The sequence below is a fragment of the Crocodylus siamensis genome, chromosome 5 (genome assembly GCF_052110815.1).
Source record: "Crocodylus siamensis isolate JL-2025a chromosome 5, ASM5211081v1, whole genome shotgun sequence".
NCBI classification, from domain to species: Eukaryota; Metazoa; Chordata; order Crocodylia; family Crocodylidae; genus Crocodylus; species Crocodylus siamensis.
Window position 1 is genome coordinate 64,564,714 of NC_143399.1, and position 17,964 is coordinate 64,582,677.

Genomic DNA, 17,964 nt, shown 5'->3' on the forward strand with positions numbered 1-17,964 from the left:
AAAACCCAACAAACCAGCTAAGGCCGGGAGGTGGGGTTTCTGGGTTTGTTTTTTTCCCTCCCTTTCCTCCTTTCTTTTTTATTTATTTGTTTTGGGTTTGTTTTTTTTTAATATTTTGAAGCGTAAAGAAAATAAAAGGCAGGTAGGAGCCTGTGTTAGGAGGAGGTCAGAGGTTAAAAATTCACGTCAATTCTATATTAGAGGCTGTGTAGTGGGAGAGAGGGAAGGGGGGAAATCTTTCCACCAAGCAGCTTGTTTATTTTAATTAACATAGGGATCCTCTGCTAGGAACAAGGAACAACCTCCATCTACTGGCTAGATCGCTGCGTCTCTTCTCCATCCCTCGCTCATTAAGGAGGCACAATTTGGGGAGAAGCTGCTAAGGTCTCAAGGTAAGATCATGCATGAGTCTTTGCTAAGAATCCAGCTATTTAGACCTCACGGATGTCATTTGCTGCAGCTTCTTCTCCTTTTTTTTTTTAAACACAGAATGGTGGTTTCCCCAGGTGTATTGGCAGACAGCATTTGGTGCATGTGAGCGGGTTCCTCTCTAGAAATAGCAGCCTGATTGAGCCATTCTCTTTAATAAAGAGAGGCTGGGTTATTTATTTATTTAATTTTATTTTTTCCTAAGGACCCCGACGCCCTTCACCTGCTTGTGAATCCGGGCTGGGGAGAATCCCTGACAAATTCAGGAAAAAAATGTGACCGCTTCCATGTGAAACTTGAATGCGTCCTCGCTTTAATTAGGAGCAAAGTGCAAATACAAGGTTAATATTCGGGTTAATATAAGACAAATAACCAGCCAACAATGCTGAGCAGCTCCACTCTAAACTCAGTTTAGTGCCAGACAATAATCTGCCTTTCTCTCTCCTGGCTGCGTGATTATATATGCTTGCGGTTACTCGGCGCTGGGCTGTGGCAGCGTGTGTTGGGCATCGCCGTGCGAAATGCCGCACTGTTTGCAATTCAAATCCCCTCTCCTTCCGCAAACCTACACGCAGCCCAAGGTCCACGTTTCCAGGTGGGAGCAGACGTAGGTTTTCAACTCCGGATTCAGGCTCGCTTGCCCTGGCGGGTCTCTGCCTAGCAGCCAGCCGGGGGCAGAGAGGGACTGATTTGTGTGGCTGGGGTGTTGCGATACATCCGCCGTGTCTCTCGTGCGATGCTCCCGAAGTTGCCAGCAGTAAGGATCCCAGCTGACTCCGCCCGGGAGAAAGGCCGATGTTGTTTCTGACCCCAGCTTGGACATTGAAACGACAGCATCGGCCCCTTAACGATGCCATTCATTTACATGGTGGAAACAACATCCGCTACATGGGATGCGGCCGCAGAGAGACGTGATGCAATTCAGCTTTCCCTCCTTTGTGCCTACGGGGCTGGTATCAGCCGTGGATTTTTGGGCGGAGGGGGAGGGGGGGAATGGATCACTAAAGACGTTTTATTCCAGCACGAGCTCAAAAACTAGGCTTGTGATTGAAATGAGACCTCCCTCTAACCCACCCGGCTTGCAGGCAGCTGGATCCCAGTGCTGGTGCCGCTCCTGCGCTTTTGGCTGCGGGGTGGTGGTGGTGGGGGAGTAATATTCTGCTAATAATTAAGCTGGAAGTTATTTGGGAAGTCCCGGTACCTGCAGGCTGTGCGGGGTAGGCTGGCCATGCCGGTGCCAGTGCCCGCCCCCGCATTGTCCCTGTGCCACGAGCCTGGAGGAAGCCAAGTGTGACTTGAGGCAGACTTAGTGCTTTGAGCCACCCTCCCCCCCCCAAGCTCCCCGAGTGCCCTCCCTCTTCTCCTAATTATGATCCGTCAATTACTAATCTGCATGCAACTCTTGCCCTAAATCCGAGGCGTTCAGGCTGCAATGGGCTTCCGCTTGCAGCCCGCGGCCGCCGGCGGGGGATCGGGCCTGGCCACTCGCGAGCCGCCGAGGCGGCGGGGGAAGGGGCCGGAGCCCGCGCGTGATCCCCGCGCAGTGTCCGGCCGAGGGACAGGAGCAGGGGGATCCCAAAGCAAAGGGATCCCGGCCGCTCGGGTGCCAGGGTCTCCCCCACTGTAAATGCCCCCTCCTCCTGCCCCGCCCCAGCCAAGCAGCTCCGGACACCCTGGAACCGGGGCTTGTTGCCGCCTGGCCAGGAGGAGCACCGCAACCCCCGGCCTGCAACTAACGCGCCGCGAGGCGGGGCGCAGACACACGTGCGTCCGGCCCACGGGCCAAGCGCGGGGCTGCCCTCCCCGCGGGGCTTGGGCCTGGGCATGTGCGGGACCCCCCGCAGGAGCGGGCTGGGACTGACTGGTTCACCTGGGACTGGGGGGTGCCCCCTGGGGCGGTTCGGGAGCAGCCCTGCCCCTCGCCAGGGGGGTCCCTTTTCCCTCTGGTCAGCGGCTTCCCTCCGCCCCCCCCCACCCCAGTTGATCTCCATCCAGGAGTGCTAATGACATTACTTACAGTAAATAGCAGCCCCGCCGGCCGGGCTGTAGTGTGCCAGCTCTGTGGGGGGAGGAGGGGGATAGAAACCCCGGCTTATTTCACTTGATTGACTTCATCTTTGTGTGAAATCGCGTTGGATGCTCTGGGCACTGAGCGCAGCAGCGAATAGCAGCGCCGGGGGCACTGAGCGGAGCCGAGCCGAGCCGTGCCCGGGGCGCTGGGGATCCCAGGGGCTGGGCCCGACGGGTCAGCAAGGAGGGAGCTGGGTACGGGAGGTCCCGAGGCTGGCGGCGGGGCGTGCCCCGTGGTCCCCAGCCCGGATCCAGCCTCCCTGCCAGTCCCACCAGGGCCTCTGCCCGCCCCGCTGGATGCAGAAAGGCCGCCCCGCAGCCTCAGCCCCCAGCACCCAGGGGTCCCCTTCCCCAGACAGCCACCCCGAGTGTCCCGCGCCTGTCCCTCTGGGGGCGGGGGAGGGGGGATCGGAGCTCCCGCTGTGCATCTTCCCTACCAAGGGGGAGCCCCGCACCCCACCCCACCCACCTCCACAGCCGGGATGTTTGTCACCGCTCGCCCAGCACGGGGCGGGGGGGCAGTACTATGACAGGTCTTTGTTGTCTGAATAAAAATCAGCGGCGGCTCGAGGGAGAGGACTCCTCCTACTAAATTATCAAAAATGGGCTGGCTTTAGTCTCTTAACAAATTGGCCGGAGCTGCGGCAAACAGCAGTCCCCCCTCCAACCTACAGGCACTGGGAACTTTCAAGCAACCGGGGACTGCTGCAAAAAGCACTTCTTTTTTTTTTTTCCTTTTTTTTTTTTTTTTTTTAAATTCTGCTTGCTTTGTTTTCCAAACTCCTGCCTTGCCCGGCCCCATCTTTTTATGCTGCCCCAGCAGCCAGGATCCGCAGCTCCCTCCAGCACTCGCAGAGCCTCTCTCGCGTGGCTTAAAATATATATATATATCTATATATATCTATATAAATTATTATCAATAATCATACTCATTTTCGTTGTTATCTATATATAGATCCCCCCCTCTCCTCCTCCTCCGTTTGCTTTCTGCACATCGTCTCCAGGAAGCCTCTCCCGGTGCTTGCGCGAAGAAAAGCCTCCTCGCTGTAGACCCTTTTGGATGATCTTGGGGGGCTGTATATGGAAATAGTGGGGTGCAGAGCAGAAGAAAACACTTGTCCTTTCCGCCCCCCAGCCATGCTTTTCCACGGGATCTCCGGAGGCCATATCCAAGGGATCATGGAGGAGATGGAGAGGAGATCCAAAACCGAGTCCCGCCTGGCCAAAGCGGGGCAGATGAACGGCCGGGAAGCGGTAAGAGAGGAGCTGGACGCGGGCAGGGGGAAGGGGGTGCCAGGCACAGCTCGGCTCCGACCCGGAGGCCGGGCCGGGCCGGGCGCGGCGGGCTCCGCACGAGCCCCACACCCCGCCTTTGCGGCCGGGACAGCCGCTGACTTCAGCTCCAAACTCCCGAGCGACGCGGCACCCAGCCCGGGGCTGCTGTGCCGGGCCGGCCCGGCCTCCCTCGCGGGGCGCCCGGGAAAGCCACCCCCGCCTTGCCCCGGCGCTGGGATCTCCCCTTTTATGCGCGAGCAAGTTCACGTGCGTGGACTCGAGCTCGTCCTTTCCTGCATCCCGCCCCATCCCCACGGTGGATGCACGAGATCTCCTCCACCCCCTTCAAAACAACACCACAAGTATCTTCCAGTGCTGCAAACTTCCAGCGCCATCCCTAACTTGCTCGGGGCCGGAGGAAAGCGGGGGCTCTCCCAGGCCTGGCCCGCTCTCACGCCGCCGGGCCGCTTCTTGTTTCCGCAGAGCATGCCCCCCATGAGCCCCGAGAAGCCCGCGCTGTGTGCTGGCTGCGGAGGGAAGATCTCCGACCGCTATTACCTGCTGGCTGTTGACAAACAATGGCACCTCAGGTGTCTTAAGTGCTGTGAATGTAAACTGGCTCTGGAGTCAGAACTCACCTGCTTTGCCAAGGACGGCAGCATTTACTGCAAGGAGGACTACTACAGGTACGCGGCCCCGGGGCGCAGGGCTGGAGCGGGTCCCGGCACGGGCAGGAGAAAGACAGCCTCGCAGGCTGGATCGCTGCGGGGTGGCGGAGCGGATCCCCGGGGGCTGGAGCTGGTTGCTTCCTCTCCGGGGCCCACAGCAGGGAAGGCTCATGCCCGGGGCTGCAAGGAACCGGCCCGAAGTGGGATCTGCCTCCCTGCCGGAGATCTCGAGCGTCCATCCCGCTAGGCACCCCCTGCTTGCTTTACTTGTCTGGACCTCTGCCCCCCCCCCCGAGCTGAGTGTCCCCCCACGAGCTCTTAATAATTCGGGGTAGCGTTTAAAGGGATAATCGGGCTCCCCCGGGTCTTCGCGTCCCCCGTAAGGGAGTCGGCAGGGCGGCAGCCCCAGGCAGAAAGCTCCTTGTCCCCAGGCCGTTTCTCCCCCAAGCCGAGAGAGGTTCATCCCGAGCTGGGCCAGAGGCCTAGGGCGGAAGGAGCCGGGGCTGTTGTGGCTGGCAGCTGGGCTGGATGCGGAGGGAGGGGGGCAGGCAGGGCTTTCCCCTGCCCGTCCGGCTGATGCTCGCTCCTCTCTCCCCTTCAGACGGTTCTCCGTGCAGAGATGTGCCCGCTGCCACCTTGGGATCTCAGCCTCCGAAATGGTCATGAGAGCCAGGGAGTCGGTTTATCACTTGAGCTGCTTCACCTGCACCACCTGCAACAAGACTCTGACCACAGGCGATCACTTTGGCATGAAGGACAACCTGGTTTACTGCAGGGCCCACTTCGAGTCCCTTTTGCAAGGAGAATACCCCCCTCAGCTGAGCTACACCGAGCTGGCTGCCAAGAGCGGAGGGTTGGCCCTGCCCTACTTCAATGGCACTGGCACGGTCCAGAAAGGGAGGCCCAGGAAACGGAAAAGCCCCGCGCTAGGAGTGGACATCGTCAATTACAACTCAGGTGGGGACAGCACGCGGGGGACTCCCCGCACTCGGGCGGCTCTGGCGGGGTCGGGGCAGTAAACCGAGCAGGAGCCCACACGTGGCAGCGTCCCGGGGTACGGCCAAAAGCCCAAGCCCCACACGGAAAACAGCCTCCTTTGTCTGGAGGGATGCGGGAGAAGCTGCTGCTGCCTGGCTTAGATCCACAGCCAACCCCCCGCAACCCTGGTCCTCTCCGAAAAGGAGAGAGGGAGCCCGGGGACCCAGTGCGCTGCGGGGCTTCCCTGCCCCGCTCGGCTTAATGCGGGTGTGCGCGGGCGCCACACACACACACACACACACACTCTTACATCGTTTTCCACAGTGCTGATGCACACACACACACACACGATTATTGTGATGAATTCCTCAAGCCCAAATCGTTTGAACACACACACACTTCTATCGTTTTCCACACTGCCGACACACACACGCACACTTACATCATTTCCCACAAGTGTTCGCTTTCTCTCTCACACACACATACTTCAATCATTTCCCACGGTGTGGACACACACATGGACACACACGCACACACATATCGTTTTCCGCAGTGCTGATACGCACACACGTGTACACGCACTTAAACCGTTTCCCACAGTGCTGACGAGTTCAACCCCAGGTAACTCCCCAGGCAGCATCTCCCTGCACCGCCACAGCCAGACTTAGCAGCCAAGCCTAGAGACTAGCCTAGAGCAGTCCCGCTAGTCCGCGAAAGGAGTGGAAAGACCCGGGAGCGATGGCCCCATTGCAGTGTAAAGCGAGCCGGTTTCTGGAGCCGGCGGGACGAGCCGGGGTGGGCGCGCAGGGGAGCGGGAGGCCGTGGCGGGCCGGCTCTGCCCTCCCCGGGGCAGTCAGTGGTAACAAAGCACCGAGCCCCGCGAGTCAGCCGTCTCCCCCAGGCCCGAGCCGGGGCGGGGCGGGGCGTGCAGGGTCGGGGCTGCCGCGTGCAAGCGCGGAGGCCGCTTCAGCTCCTCCGATGCGCGGCCTCAGAGCCCGGGCAATCGGGGCATTAACTGGTCTTTGCTAATTGACGCTGACATCGGCATCCCTGGCACCCGAGCCGTTCCCAGTCAGGCCCGGCAGCTCGGGAGGAGGCGAGCCCGGGCGCCGCTCCCCTTAGGGCCGAGCGGGAAGTTTTGCCGCGGGGCTCCGGGCCGGGCGCAGCGATTTCACCGGGAGCCGGGGGTGGGCCGCGGGGTGCAGCAGGAGATGGGCGACATCCCCGCGGGTAAAAGCCGGCGCTCGCCCCAAAGCCCAACCAAAAGCCCCTTCTGACCCGCCGCCCCCGGGATCAGGCCGTCCCCTGGGAGCCCCCCGGTTGCGCTAGGGCGAGACCCGACGTGACTTTTTAGGACCCCCCCAACGAAACCGTGATCTGGAGAGCTCAGCCAGATCTAACGCCGGGCATTGCGATCCCCTGCCTCGTGCCAGCCCGAGACTGTTGGTCACGGGCTGAAATAGAGGGGATTCTTCCCTGAAAGGAGGAGAAAACAGATCTCCCTGTAGCAACCAGCCTTTCCACCCCTCGCCATCTCCCTGCTCCTCCTTTTCCCCCTCTCCCTCGCCGTCTGAGACGGGCTCGACACCGGTTCTTCCATGCAGCGAGTCCAAACGAGCCCCAAGCGGGGGCACAACGACGTGCCGCTGAATGCACACTCCTTGCTAAAGCAAGGAGGAGCCCCACAACCCCTGGGTAGGGGCCAGCCCTTTCCGATATTAGGTATAATATGTCCTGGGTTTGTTTGGTTTTTTGGTTGTTTTGTTTCTTTTTTTCCCTTCCCAACGAACTGACGGCTTAAGTGGAAGCCCGGGCACAGGTTGCCTAACGGGACAGCCAGGGCGGGGGGGAAATCTTGGGGCAGGCACAGAGGATTTGTTTGAAAAAGACCTCGCTGCATATTATCCGCTATTGCATGTGGCAGCCGGGCAGCAAACTGTATCTCCCTGGCTTGGTGTCACATCATGACATCCCGCTGGAAGGAGATCCCGCAAGTTTGTCCACCTCCAAGTCCTAGTCCAAGTCCTAGCCCTACGTTGCAAACTCCAACCTCTGGGAACGACTGAAAGGAGGTGGCAGTGACCCCTAGTGGCATTTGAGGGAGGCTGATTGCTCATTTGGGGGGTGACTCGTTTACACAACGAGGCTGAGCGGGAGCCCGCTTAGCAATTAGCTTTAAACGTTTGATTTGCATGGTTTAAGGTCATTTGGGGGTTCCTGAGCATGGCCATTACTTCTGGGTTGAGCAGGCTGTCCCGTGCCTCCACTGTAATTTCCCGAGAGACCCTCTCCCACCTTAGAGAGGGTAGGAAGGGAATAAGAGTAATGCCGAAATGTGTGTAATTTAGTTCCAAAACGAACCAAATTTCAAAGCCTAGGTTCAATACCTGCGGGGGGGAAAAAATCCAATTATCATATAAAGTGACTCCATAAACAATTTAAGAGGATCACAAAAGAGCAGTATTAAACTCTCCTTGATGTAGCCGGATGCTGTCCTAGTCCGACATTGATCCGTGGCATTTAATAAGACATAATTCAACAATTCAAACGGCTTAAAACAGAAAGAAATGTGCCAATTCTGATTCGGCTAACAATATGCAAGCATGCTGTGGCGGGAAAAAAAAGTTTATTTTCCACCAATATTCTATTACTCTAGCTTAGATTTTTGTTTTAATTTTCCTTAACAAAGACCAAAAGCAATCTAGTGCTCTGGAATTGGAGAAAGAATGAGAGAACTGGCTCTGTCAAAGGTTCCTTACCTGACATTAAGCCAGTCCCTTAATCTCTATTTCTCAGTTTCCAATATTGTTAAAATGAAATTACAACAGTATTTCACAGGGTTATGAGTTTCAGGCCGTTGATGTTTGCGAGTTGTTCAGATGCTACACTGATGAGTGCCATGCATTGTATAACTCAATGCATACATTTTACTTAAAATAGGCAAAGCTTTTTCTATAGTAGCTACTATATGCTAGAAACAATTATTTTAATAGTTATTGTTCTAAACCATTCTCCAATGGGTATAGCAAGAAGAGAGAGTGACTTTTAAAGTCAACATAATTTTTCTTTCCTTAGGACAATGTTTTACACAGATGTTGCTTAAGAAGCAGACATTTTATTATGTGTATATATAATAACTATGCTGAATACACTTTGAGAAATCCTGGCAATAAGAAGTATGCTGCACTGGCCATTAAAAAAAAAACGGTGTAAAAAATTTGCAGCATCATATTGCCTAGCTTTGAGCTACCCTCTAGTTTTCCAGACAACTTTAAGAATTTTAGGAGGCCATATAATACCATTTCAGCCACTTGGAGCACAAGCTGGTATAATAATTCCAGAGATTGGGATTTTCCAAAGGAGATTTTATTTTATTAACTTTTGCTCCGTTGAAGACAAGCCATAATAAATGAATAGGCACTGTGAAACCATAGTGATAAGCATGATGGAAGAGCTTAAAGACAAATTGTCCTCCTTACTTTATGATTTGAATGTTTTGTATAGCTTGCACCTATCTAAAATAATTTCTTAGGGTTAGATTCTGACATCCTTATTTACATGGATCTGTTGTTCAGATTAGTCCCACTGAAAGTACAGTGTTAATCAGCAGTAGTAAATGCCTCAGAAACCCGGCCCCAAATTACTTCCAAGCTAACTTCTATTTCCTGGGGGTTTCAAAATTGTCAATGTACTTTGAAAGTCTAGCTGTAACTTTATGTATTGCTAGAATCTCTTGTAGTCTAGGTAAGCCTCTGTCAATGCACTGTCCAATTAGCATATGTTCATATTGACTAGTCTTTTTGTTTAGTAAAGAAGACAGCTCTGACAGAAAGTAAGTTTTTTCTTTTTTTTGGTAATTGCAAGTACTTTTACCTCTGTTCTTAGCACCGTAAATCAGTGTCCATGCACTGATGTAATTCAAGAAGCATACTGTGTACTTTTCCACACTTTTTTAGAAGATTCAGGGTCAGATAGGCTGAGTAAATAAACCCAGCAACTGCAAAGAAGCAGTCAAAAAAGTCAAATGAAAATAAATCCTGAGCTAGCTTACATGATACGTTCTTAGATCTTTTCTTAAACGAGACATCCCTATTATTCTTTGTATGATCGAAATCAGGTTTGACCCCAAGTAACTGAGTTTCCTGAAAATAACCAGATTATTTTTCAAGCCAAAAATGTAAAACATGGTTAGTTTTGTTGCTTTTCTTGGTAACAGTGTCACTTCTATCCTAACCATGAGCAATGGTGCCATGGAACCCAGAACAATGGAAATTCTGGTGTACAGCTTATGGCCATGCGGCAGTAATCTGCAACATATTTCTCTTTCAAAATCACTTTAACAGCCTTTGCTATAATCAGTCAAGGAAGCTGTTTCAAGGATTGTGATCCAGTGGTAAAAAGGCCAAAGAAGGTACCAGCCAAGGGCTATTGTTACCTGGGGTGACTGTTGCAGGCATCAACCCAAAAACAAGGATGCTTGGCTGCAACTGCTGTCTGGAGGTGTTTTTCATCATTTTACATAAAATCCTGGGAAGAATCCAAATATTTTGGACTTTATCTGAACAATAGTTCGGTGTTTCTACTTTGTAGAATCAGCTGTCAAAACAAGTCTTCCCAATCTCATGTCTCTTTTAATGATAACTGGTGAGAGGGCCACCAAGATTCAAAAAGTATCCTGACTTTCGCTTTGCTCTCCAGCTAGAAGTGTTTCACTGAGTGGAGTTTCAAAATGTGAATGAGATGTTACATGATGCCTTGGCAACATGTAGTACAACCTTCATCAGCAAAGGAGAGAGATTTGCCTGAAAATTTATGTCAAGGGAGGGAGACTGGTAGGCCTCCCCTCAATACATTAGCCTCTTAGCGAGTGTGGGCCTGGGGGGATGTAATCAATATTAAGAATGGGAGCAGACCATCCTTTGGAGCTATTTTTTTGATCATCCAATGATTACTTGTCTGCCTTTTCACATACCACATTAGATCAATTCCTCTCTTTTTTTCTCCAAAACAGAGTATGATTCTGGAAAGTTGCCCGACTTTTTTTTTCTTTACTCCATGATGACACATGATCGCCAACTCCATGTTGTATTTTGTTTATTGATCAGGTTGTAATGAGAATGAGGCAGATCACCTGGACAGAGACCAGCAGCCTTATCCCCCATCCCAGAAGACCAAGCGTATGCGCACCTCCTTCAAACACCACCAGCTTCGCACCATGAAGTCCTACTTTGCTATCAACCACAACCCGGATGCCAAGGACCTCAAGCAGCTTGCTCAGAAAACAGGCCTCACCAAGAGAGTTCTGCAGGTAAGAAGCCACCATGACAAAATTGACAAAACTTCCCCTCACCCCTGCCAGTACAATAGTATTACCCTTATTTATAATGCTACATGTGTGTATATATATATGCATATATGTATATGTATATGTGTGTGTGTATATATATATATATCTTCTTGTTAGCTGTGTCCCTAGTGCGTGCACAGTGAACTTAAGGGATAAGATATTGCATGGTAGGAGTGCCCAATGTATATCTCACCACCCAAAAGTAGCCCACAGAATTTGAATATATGGCTTGTGATCACCCTCATCCTCAGTAGAGGGAAATTTTCTCTGGAGTCTATAAGCTCCAGAAGTAAAGCAGTGTGCCCTGGGGTCTGTAGTCTCTATGCAGTGACCTCCATATTAAAGACCAAGGTTGCTATAATCCACTTAATTTTGCACAAACTGGGTATAGCCTTGGGGGTTCCAGTAAGTCATTTATGTGACCCTTTTTTAGATACAGTTTGGGTTCCCTGGTATATGACAAAATTTGGCTGATGTGATTCTCCAGACCAGACTATCTACTTTCTTCATGTCTGTCAGACAAGTCATCAGTCAGGCTGTCCATAGAAACGTATATCATTATTTCCCTGCCTTAGACAACCCAGCAAATGACATCTTTTTTAAAAAAACAAACCAACGAACAAAAAAAACACTGGCAATCCCTTTATATCTGTGCAGGCTCACTAAGATCCAAGTGATGCATGTATTGCTGTGTGCAGTATGCAAAGGGAGGAAAGTGGTCAAGAAGGAAAATCTATTAGTAACAATTGCTTGTCCGTGATGTGTATCATTTTAAATATTTTCAGTGAACCCACAGGTTTATGGGGTAGCATAAGAATAGGTGACCCATAATAATCAGCAATACAGGGGATAGTGTCATTCTCCCTTTTTCATCTTTAGTCTTTAAAAATGATTATGAAAATTTACCATCCTTTGCAAAACTCTGCTCATCTCCTCTTTACCATGATGACTGAGGTAATCAAAGTCCTGAGGATGTATCATTTACCCACTGTAACGTTTGCTCTCCTTGGAAGAGTGAGTAGAATTTTGCAAGACCGCTCTAAATTCCTTATTATATGCTGCAATGTTCTCCTAACCAGCACCAATGGTGCTGGGCCTAATGTACATGTGCCTTTATGTGACAGAAACGATACCTACTAGTACCAGATGAAGCTGTAGAGTTTACTTAGATGATTTGCCAAACAAAAACAAACATCAAAAATTACATAAAAGCAAAAACAAAAAACCACAAAAACAAACATCGGTAAAGAAATCAATTGGGATTGGTTTGCAGGTTTGGTTCCAAAACGCAAGAGCCAAATTCAGAAGGAACCTTTTGCGGCAGGAGAATGGGGGTGTCGATAAAGCTGATGGCACGTCACTTCCGGCACCGCCCTCAGCAGACAGCGGCGCTCTCACTCCACCCGGCACTGCGACCACTTTAACAGACCTGACCAATCCCACTATCACTGTAGTGACATCAGTGACCTCTAACTTGGACAGCCACGAATCCGGAAGCCCCTCACAAACTACCTTAACGAACCTTTTCTAACATTTGAGTTTTTTTTATTCTTACTCTTCTTCTTTATTATTATTATTATTATTTTCAAGACTTTTTTTTAAACAAACCCACAAAATATTTGGGAAAATAAACAGCTTGGTGTGTAGCATCTGCAGCCACTTGGCAAATGAGTTTGCAGTAACATGTCTCTATTATAAATGAACATATTTTGTCTATAAATTGTATTCAGATTTTTTTAACTCATCAGAAAATTGAAGGGAAGATTATGAATCATTCTAATAAGTGCCTCTTAAAATTGTATGTTACTTATTTCCAGATTCTTGAAAAAAAAAGAGCTTTATCACAAAGGACAGAAAATTATTTTCCCACTTGGATAATTACATTAAGGCTCAGTTTAATTAAAACCAACAGGTTGCTGCTCTGTGATTGTATCTGCACTCATGGTGTTTCAGAGTCCTAATTCCCATTTTATTTTTATAAGACATTTTAAAATTTTGTATTATTCATCACACCTGAACAAATCAAGCTAGTAACTGGAATAAAGAAGCATTTTCAGTCCCAATGCTTTTTATAGTATAAACATTAGTTATGAGCTTGACCCTGCTTGAGCAGCAAACATTCCTACTGAAGTCAATAATCCCAATCCTGCAAGCCCTTCACCTATACAGAATGTCTTCTGACACCAATGGAAAGTGCACCAATGGAAAGTGGATGGAGTATTTGAATGGTTAGACGAATGGCAATAATGTGTGAGTAAGGGCAAGAAGACTGGGCCATTGGCCTGTGAATTTGTTCATACCCAATGCCCTGATCCTGCAGACAGATTCTAGAGTGGCCTTACTTATGTGAGGAGCATTATTGAAGTATCTGCCAGAAAACTTTACTCATGTGAGGAGCCTCATTGACATCAGTGTGACTGCTAACACGAGTAAGGGTACCTGACTATTGGCAGGATGAAGCCCTAAGCCTGAATGCTTCAATATAATCATTATTGCATAGATACATTTTCATTTTTATGTCTCTGTCAAATTGATTTGGATCTTAAAAGAAATAAAGACAATTAAGTCTCTCTCTATATATATATTATGGCTTTGATTCTGCACTGATAAAACCAGTGGGAGAGTTGGCCAGTGACTTCCCATGAGCATAGGATTAACTTCCAAAAGCCTATAATGATACTTAGGTCATTTTTTATTAGTATTTTTTTCAGGGAAGATGGAAATAAGCAAAATATAATTTATTAAGATGTTTAAGGAAACTGGTTTTAATACATTTCCATTGCTATTTTGAATTTTACTTATATGTTTCATGAGACTGCATCAGACATTTTGTTCAATATATGACAAATAATCTTTAATATTTCTAATATATTTTAGGGTTTTTTTTAAATTTTTGTATAAAAGAAAAAGGGTAGAGAAAACTCTTATGAAATTGGGAATTGACAGTGGATAGTTTGAAGCAGATAAACTCAGAAGCCAGGTGGATGCTGATCTGAATACATTTCCTAGTTTACAATAGCAATTTTTCTTTTTCTTAATTTTATTTAAGCTAAAAGTCTGAATGGTCTGGGCAGTGGTGAATGTTCATTTGTATCCTTTTATTGTAGTTCAACATCAATTAGATTGTGGAGAGTCTCAGACACAAACAAACAAAAATAACAGTCAAGATCTATGTCTTGCTTTTAGTGGATTGTTAAGAATAACTTTGCACATATATCCCACTTTCTAGACCCCATGAAGTCTCTTTTTTGGTGGTCGAAGTGGCTATTTAATATATTTTAAAGGTGTCCTTTTTGGCTGTATAAATGTGTGGTTACATATTGACAGTTCACTGCCCACATTAAAGTGCATTATTGTAATTTTTGCTCAGGGTTTTTAGAAAATTAGCACAGAAAAGTAGCTTATTTTTTAAAAAAAGATGATGGAAGAGATGTTAACACTGTAATAGAGGAAAGGTGTGTTTGCCATTATATATTTAGCAAGTATGGTTATCATCTTCTCTGGATATTAAATCTTGACTTTTCCTATTTCTATTACCTTATGGGCATTTACCACTAACCAGACCAAACAACCTTGGTAAGGCTGAGATCTTTATTAATACACTTTTACAGGTAAAAATATTGATACTTATAAATTTTGTTCTTTGACAGAACAATATATGGTACTATAGATCTACTTTATTAAGTAGACTAATTAAAACTCAGTTCTACTATGTGCCTTATGATATAACTTGGGAGTAAGTTTGTGAAAAATCAGGATATATGTGTTGTTTGTTAAATTAACTGTTTTAAGCCCTTTTGACACCTCACTAGTTTTGTACTGTTTTACCTCTTATTTCTGAAACTCTTTTTATGGTGTATCCTGTTAGAGGGGACAAACATGTCATAGAAAGCAGTTGTGCACTCTTTCAGATATAGTTGATAAATTCAATAATCTTATATATTGAGCTTCGTGTTTATAGTACAGTAAGTGGTCTAGCAAAATTGTCCATGTTTCTTTGTTTATTGATAAATGCATTGTATAGAAACTATTTCCCCTAAATATTTATGGACCAAACAATTGTGATATATCCTATTAAATTTGTGTGAATAAAACCATTTTGAATCTAAAGAGTTTTATTTCCCATCAGTTATTATTATTTTTTTTAATTTAAAGTCTACCTGTACCAGTGTGTCTCTTTGCTTTTACAGTATGTGTGAATCATTGGTGTTAAACATGGTAACACAGCCTTATAAATACTTTAAAGTCCAGTTTCTTTTTGGGCTTTTGCTTTCTTCATATGAAATATACATGCGATTGCTGGTGCAACTTAGGTTTTAGTTTTCAAAATTCTTTTTTCCTTTATTTTGCTTTTGAACATGAAAAGTAATGCCCCACTGATTTGATATTGCAACCCTGTCTTAGGATTCTAAAAATCAGAAAACTAGCAGCTAAAGTAATTGCATGAAAAATATAACCTAAATAATTATGATGAAATGAATCAAGATTTAATGCTAGGTATATTAAACACAAATTAGAATTGCAGACCCCTAAAAGCCAGGTTGCTCTGTAGTTTAATAAATTGTCACTATGATTTCTTTCAGGGAGAACAAATCTTGGGGCATTACAGCCAAACATCCCGACGTTTGAAAATTCCCTAAAGTATTAAAAGAAGGGGAAAAGTTTGATCGGAAATCCACTGCAGTGAAGACAAAGACAATATTAGGTTATGATAATCATACATTTAAAAATCTATTGAGCCAAAAAAAAGACTTGATGTCATTTCCTGAATGTTAACAAAACATATGTTATTTTATGATGTCTGATTAACAGAACGGAAGGCTTCAAAATTGTATGGTATTAAAACAAATTTAGAGAAACTGTGTATAAAACCAGAGCAACCTGGCAACAATCTACCCGGCCCATATTTGAAGGCAATTTTTCTTTAAAAAAAAGTCACATTTGTCAAGCACAAGTACTTGTAAAATAAAATCTGAATGCATTCATTCCACTTGCTTGCTAATGTGTATTAGTCATATCTGTTAAATGGATTTTTGTAAATTCTAAGAAAGCTTTTCATTCATTTAAGATCATAGGGATCAAAACCCAGTAATTTTAGTATTATTGTTTCTGACTTTTTTTTAAATGAAACAAAAAAATCTGCATGCACTTTTCCATCTGTCACTTATAGTGTACATTTCTGTATGATGAATTTCTCTTTGATGTTTCTTGTATAATAGCTTTCATTAATAAACATTTTATTTGATGCAAATATAGTTAACTTTATGTAAACACATATCTAACTGTTTAAATTAATTTAGACTTACCTTTTTGAAAAGAAGCAGTACAGTACAATTCCAAAATGTTATAAATATAAATCATAAGGAGGTGGCAATACTGTTGCACTCTCTAACATTTATTTTGGAGTTTTAATTTTTTCATGTTTATATTCACTGCATACAGTTGACATGTTTAAAAAAAATACTATCAGCCTCAAAAATTAAATAACACCCAAATCTCCCTCCATATAAGCATATGCAGTACAGCATGTAAAACCCTCAATGATATTTAGAATACCAGCATATAATTTGTGGTTCCCTGAGATGTTTACATAGTCACTATGCAAGGAGCAAATTTGTTTAACTAGTAAGAAAACTTTGTCCTAAGGAAGAGCTGATCTTTGCCCAGTCCAAATCACAGATGATTTTTACAAGCCAACAAGCAAGTGTAACAATAATCAATTCTTTTTAGTGACAAGGTTTTGTAATTGTTAAAAAAAAGACTATTTGCAGAAAGATTTTTTTTTAAAAAAGCTATATTCCTATTTAACTGTGTAGCCAAAGCATATGTTAAACAAATTAACATAAAAAGTCTTGCCAGAAAATCTTTTCATTAAGATGACATTTTTATTATATACAGATGAACCCTATGTAAACGATGTAACTTTTATGAATACTGACAGACATTAAATATTTCACTTACGTGTATTCTCAGCATTTTGAATGTTTTCTTAAACTCTCTCAGTTTCTGAGCGCTAAAAAGCAAGCCAAAGATACCCAGACCATATAGTTATGAGCAGTGTAACATGAAGTCAGACACAGATTACTTTAATAATTTCAAAACCTGTAAATAGAGTGGTCAAGCTACAGTAAAAAAGTTATCATTTACTAGCGGCAATTATGGGGAGTATTGTTTAAATAACATTTTTTACAGTGTGTTGTAAAATACTATTGAAAAAGTTAGCACAGAGGCCTTAATTCAAATCAGCTTGATCAGAAATTTAAGTATACTGTGAAAATCTTAAACTGAGCCTTATGTGTTTGTGTAAAAGCAAATAAAGGTAGGAAAACAGTTACAGTTATTCATATTACATCACCCTATGGTGTTCTTCTGCTGTGCTTATAAAAATAATGCCATTATGACCTCTAAGAAATTGATCTAATAATTAAGGAACTTGCTGGTGGGGCGGGGAGGGGTGGAGAGGGAGGGGGGATCCATTTATCTAATGTAAATCTTGTATAAAACAATGTGTTCATTATCTGTAGTAAATGGACAGATTCCTTGCTTTTCTTTAATTCTTAGAGATGTACTTCTGTTAGAAATCATGCCCACTATGCTGCTGATTTAAATAGGGGGAAATGGCATGAACTAAAAGCTTCTGGGGAAAGTCTAATCTTACAGGATAGAAAAGCAGGCTGGAAGGGACCTAGATATCAATAGCAAAACTCCCTGGTTTGGGCCTGATTCTTCTTCTTGATCCATACTGAACTATTATCTATTTCAGTGACAGTTCTTCACCCCCCTGCTATGATTGCTTTTTTTCTTTAACCTAGTTGGATTTGTTCCTAACATGAAGGTACTGTAATTGGCTAACAGAGAAAAAAAGGGTGAGCAAGTTAAAAGACTTGGGATTATAATTGCAAAGAAGAAACGATGGAATCCAGAGCATATATGTGTTCAGAACATATGAAAAAGACTTGGGGTCTTACTGTAGTTCCCAGTAGCGAAATGGCTACACTAGAAGCATCTTTATCATTGCATGGTACTCCCTGGCACCTCTGTTCTCAACAGAGAAGTCAGTGCACCCATCCTGAAAAACTTTACTCGGAATTACTTGTTGGAGAAACAACTTGCAGGATCAGGTGAAATGACTGAAGATCAGATCCACAGCTCAAGACAGTCAATGGGATTTTTTCCTTCTCATTCTTGTAACTATAG

General features: G+C 45.8%; 1 protein-coding gene across 4 annotated transcripts; it reads left to right on the forward strand.

Annotated features, from left to right (window-relative positions):
• Positions 1-209: 209 nt before the first annotated feature.
• On the forward strand, positions 210-16,733 carry LHX9 (LIM homeobox 9). 4 transcript variants are annotated; one of them, XM_090048610.1, is made up of 6 exons: positions 210-392; positions 3,635-3,753; positions 4,258-4,460; positions 5,044-5,399; positions 10,526-10,728; positions 12,041-15,341. In XM_090048610.1, exons 2-6 carry the CDS (start codon positions 3,637-3,639, stop codon positions 12,296-12,298), a joined length of 1,137 nt encoding a protein of 378 aa, XP_089904736.1. In that variant the 5' UTR covers positions 210-392; positions 3,635-3,636; the 3' UTR covers positions 12,299-15,341. The 4 variants fall into 4 exon arrangements, with proteins under 4 accessions (XP_089904736.1, XP_089904735.1, XP_089904737.1 ...); XM_090048609.1 differs by having other exon boundaries at positions 211-392; positions 3,455-3,753; XM_090048611.1 differs by lacking the exon at positions 12,041-15,341 and adding an exon at positions 15,351-16,733 and having other exon boundaries at positions 280-392; positions 3,455-3,753.
• Positions 16,734-17,964: the final 1,231 nt, after the last annotated feature.